The sequence below is a fragment of the Ammospiza caudacuta genome, unplaced genomic scaffold, assembly GCF_027887145.1.
Source record: "Ammospiza caudacuta isolate bAmmCau1 unplaced genomic scaffold, bAmmCau1.pri scaffold_39, whole genome shotgun sequence".
Lineage (NCBI taxonomy): Eukaryota > Metazoa > Chordata > Aves > Passeriformes > Passerellidae > Ammospiza > Ammospiza caudacuta.
This window is the reverse complement of record NW_026683124.1, coordinates 1,065,116-1,068,056: the sequence shown is the minus strand read 5'-3', so window position 1 is coordinate 1,068,056 and position 2,941 is coordinate 1,065,116. Positions and strand designations below refer to the sequence as shown.

General features: G+C 52.9%; 1 protein-coding gene across 1 annotated transcript; it reads right to left on the bottom strand.

The window, feature by feature from the left end:
• Positions 1–1,584: 1,584 nt before the first annotated feature.
• LOC131571894 (olfactory receptor 14A16-like) lies at positions 1,585–2,517 on the bottom strand. Its single transcript, XM_058824648.1, has one exon. The coding sequence runs from the start codon at positions 2,515–2,517 to the stop codon at positions 1,585–1,587; it is 933 nt and encodes a 310-aa protein (XP_058680631.1).
• Between the last annotated feature and the right edge of the window lie 424 nt (positions 2,518–2,941).

The following is a 2,941-nucleotide window of genomic DNA, read 5'->3' as shown; positions in this document are numbered from 1 at the left end:
ATGCAAACCTTCACCCCAATACACATTATGAATTCAAAAAGCATGGCTATTAGCTGATTTAAACGAACACAGAGTAATAACAACAAAATGCAGTCAAAACAGGGTTTTGCCACTCTCTCTCGAGCCCCATGTTGGGCGCCAATATTTTGTCCTGGTTTAGGGCAAATTTGTTAAAGAATCTGCAAAGGAGGGCCCCTCCAGAAAACAAAACCCACACAGCCCCTCCCCCCAACCGGTTCGGGAAAAAATTCCTTGGAGAGAGGTGGAAAGAACCTGTTTATTTCAGGCACAGCACCCCCCAGCACACAAAATGAACAATACCCGATGACACCGCTCTGAGAAAGATGACAAAATCAGAAAGTCTCTTTCAGGGGTGGTTGCTCTGTTCTCAGTCCATCCAGCGCTGGGGCAGCTGCTGCAGCCACATGGTGCGAACCTTCGGTGTTCCCGGGTCCCAGTCCGGAGCAGGTTCGAGATGGTCACAGGAACAGGAGAGGAGAAACAGTCCAGGGAGAAATGTGGACTGTGTAGCTAGAACTAGCTAATAAGAAGAGGCCAAAGCAGAGCAGAAGCGAGAGCAGAAAAGAGAGCAAGCAAAGAAGCAAGCTGAAAGAAAGAAGTGAAAAACAGCCCTATGTACTGCTCGTCTCTGTGTCCCTGATAAGAGAAACCCAAATTAAACCTCAGAGCTGGTCTTAAAGGCACAGAACAGATGAATGGGGATACAAGCATCATAACGTCACCCCAGGACACTGCCAGGCAGCCCTGGCTCTGAGCAACACCGTCTGCATTGGCAACTTTCTGGCTGAGTGCAGAGGCCAGGACAAAGCTGAGTGGTTTCCCTGCTTTCCCCCAGCCCTTGCTGGCCCCAGGGGCTGATGGCATTTGTGCTCCCTCAGGTTCATGTCCCCACACCAACAGCATGGGGGTGCTCCCCCTGCTGTGTGCAATGCAAACAGGGGCTGCTGAGCCAGTGCTGCCGTGTCTGTGCCTGCAAGGATGGGGCACCTGTGTGAGCTGGGGGAGAGGCCAGGGCTGCAGAGGAGGGATGTTGTTGGCAGCTCCATGAGGACGCTCTGGGACACTGCCCTGGACTGTACAGCGCACTGGGGATGGATCAGCCCCCAGCTCTGCTGCTCCTTCCCATCTGCCCAAGGGCCCATGCAGAGCCCAGGGCCACCAGGGCAGCTGGGCAGGGCCAGGGCAGCAAGCACTGGCAACACCAAGTGCTGCTGCTGCTGGGCACAGCTGCTGGGCCAGCCCTGATCTGCCCCCAGCTCAGCACACAGACATTGCTGCTGCAGCTCCAGAGGAGACAACAGAACGGCATCTCTGCAGAAAACTCTGCTGGGAGATCCTTTAGTTTCTTTAAAGCAACAAAGAGTGCGGTCCCTTATTGAAACAGTCTGTGGCCACAGGGAAGGTGGAGAGAAACAAAATGAAAAATGGCACAAATATTTATATTTATTAGTGGACAAGATTTAAAAAGTAAAATAAATAGATAAAGAACCACCAAAATGAAACCATCAAGAAGTATCAAATATGACTTTTATTACATGTGACTTGCAGAAACTGGCCAGCAGTTTAATGCTTCTGAAACACTCCAGTCATCAGTCTCCACACTGCAGCCTTGAGCTCCTGGTTCCTCAGGCTGTAGATGAGGGGGTTCAGGGCTGGAGGCAACACCGAGTACAGAACTGACAGGGCCAGATCCAGGGATGGGGAGGACATGGAGGGGGGCTTAAGATAATAAAATGTACTAGTGCTGAGGAACAGGGAGACCACGGCCAGGTGAGGGAGGCAGGTGGAAAAGGCTTTGTGCTGTCCCTGCTCAGTAGGGATTCTCAGCACAGTCCTGAAGATCTGCACATAAGAAAAAACAATGAACACAAAACAACACAATGCTAAACAGATGGAAAACACAAGGAGCCCAAATTCTCTGAGATAGGATTTGGAGCAGGAGAGTGTGAGGATCTGGGGGATTTCACAGAAGAACTGGCTCAAGGCATTGCCGTGGCACAGGGGTAGGGAAAATGTATTGGCTGTGTGCATGAGAGCGTTGAGAAAGCCACTGGTCCAGGCAGCTGCTGCCATGTGGGCACAAGCTCTGCTGCCCAGGAGGGTCCCGTAGTGCAGGGGTTTGCAGATGGACACATAGCGGTCGTAGCACATGATTGTCAGGAGGAAATATTCTGCTCCAATGAAGAACAGAAGGAAAAAGACCTGAGCAGCACATTCAGTGTAGGAGATGTCCCTGGTGTCCCAGAGGGAATTGTGCATGGCTTTGGGGACAGTGGTGCAGATGGAGCCCAGGTCAGTGAGGGCCAGGTTGAGCAGGAAGAAGAACATGGGCGTGTGCAGGTGGTGGCCGCAGGCTACGGCGCTGATGATGAGGCCGTTGGCCAGGAGGGTAGCCAGGGAGATGCCCAGCAAGAGGCAGAAGTGCAGGAGCTGCAGCTGCCGCGTGTCTGCCAATGCCAGCAGGAGGAAGTGCCTGATAGAGCTGCTGTTGGACATTTGCTGTGCCTTGACATGGGGATCTGTAAAAAATGTAATAATTGATTAGCTGGGTTTGGAGAGGACTTTAAATATCCCAGCATGGCCGGGGGGCACTTTCCCCCCACTGCCTGCCCAGGGCTCTGCTGCCTGGAGCTGTCCCTGCCAGCAGCTGCTTCCCTGTGCCCAGGGTTGGGCCCTGCCAGTGCTGCCAGAGCCCAGCCCAGCCCTGGGGGCTCAGCTCTGCCCTGCAGACCCCTCCCAGCTCAGGCACTGCCCAGGGGCAGCTGTGGCTCTGCAGAGCCATCAGAGCAACTCTGAGGGGGCTTGAAAACCGTCATTGATGCTGCCTCTGAGTTGTCCGGTGCTAATGTCTCTAACTGCCTGATTTCGAATGATTTCAGAAAAAAAATTTTCTCACCCTGAACTGAGAGATAAATATTGA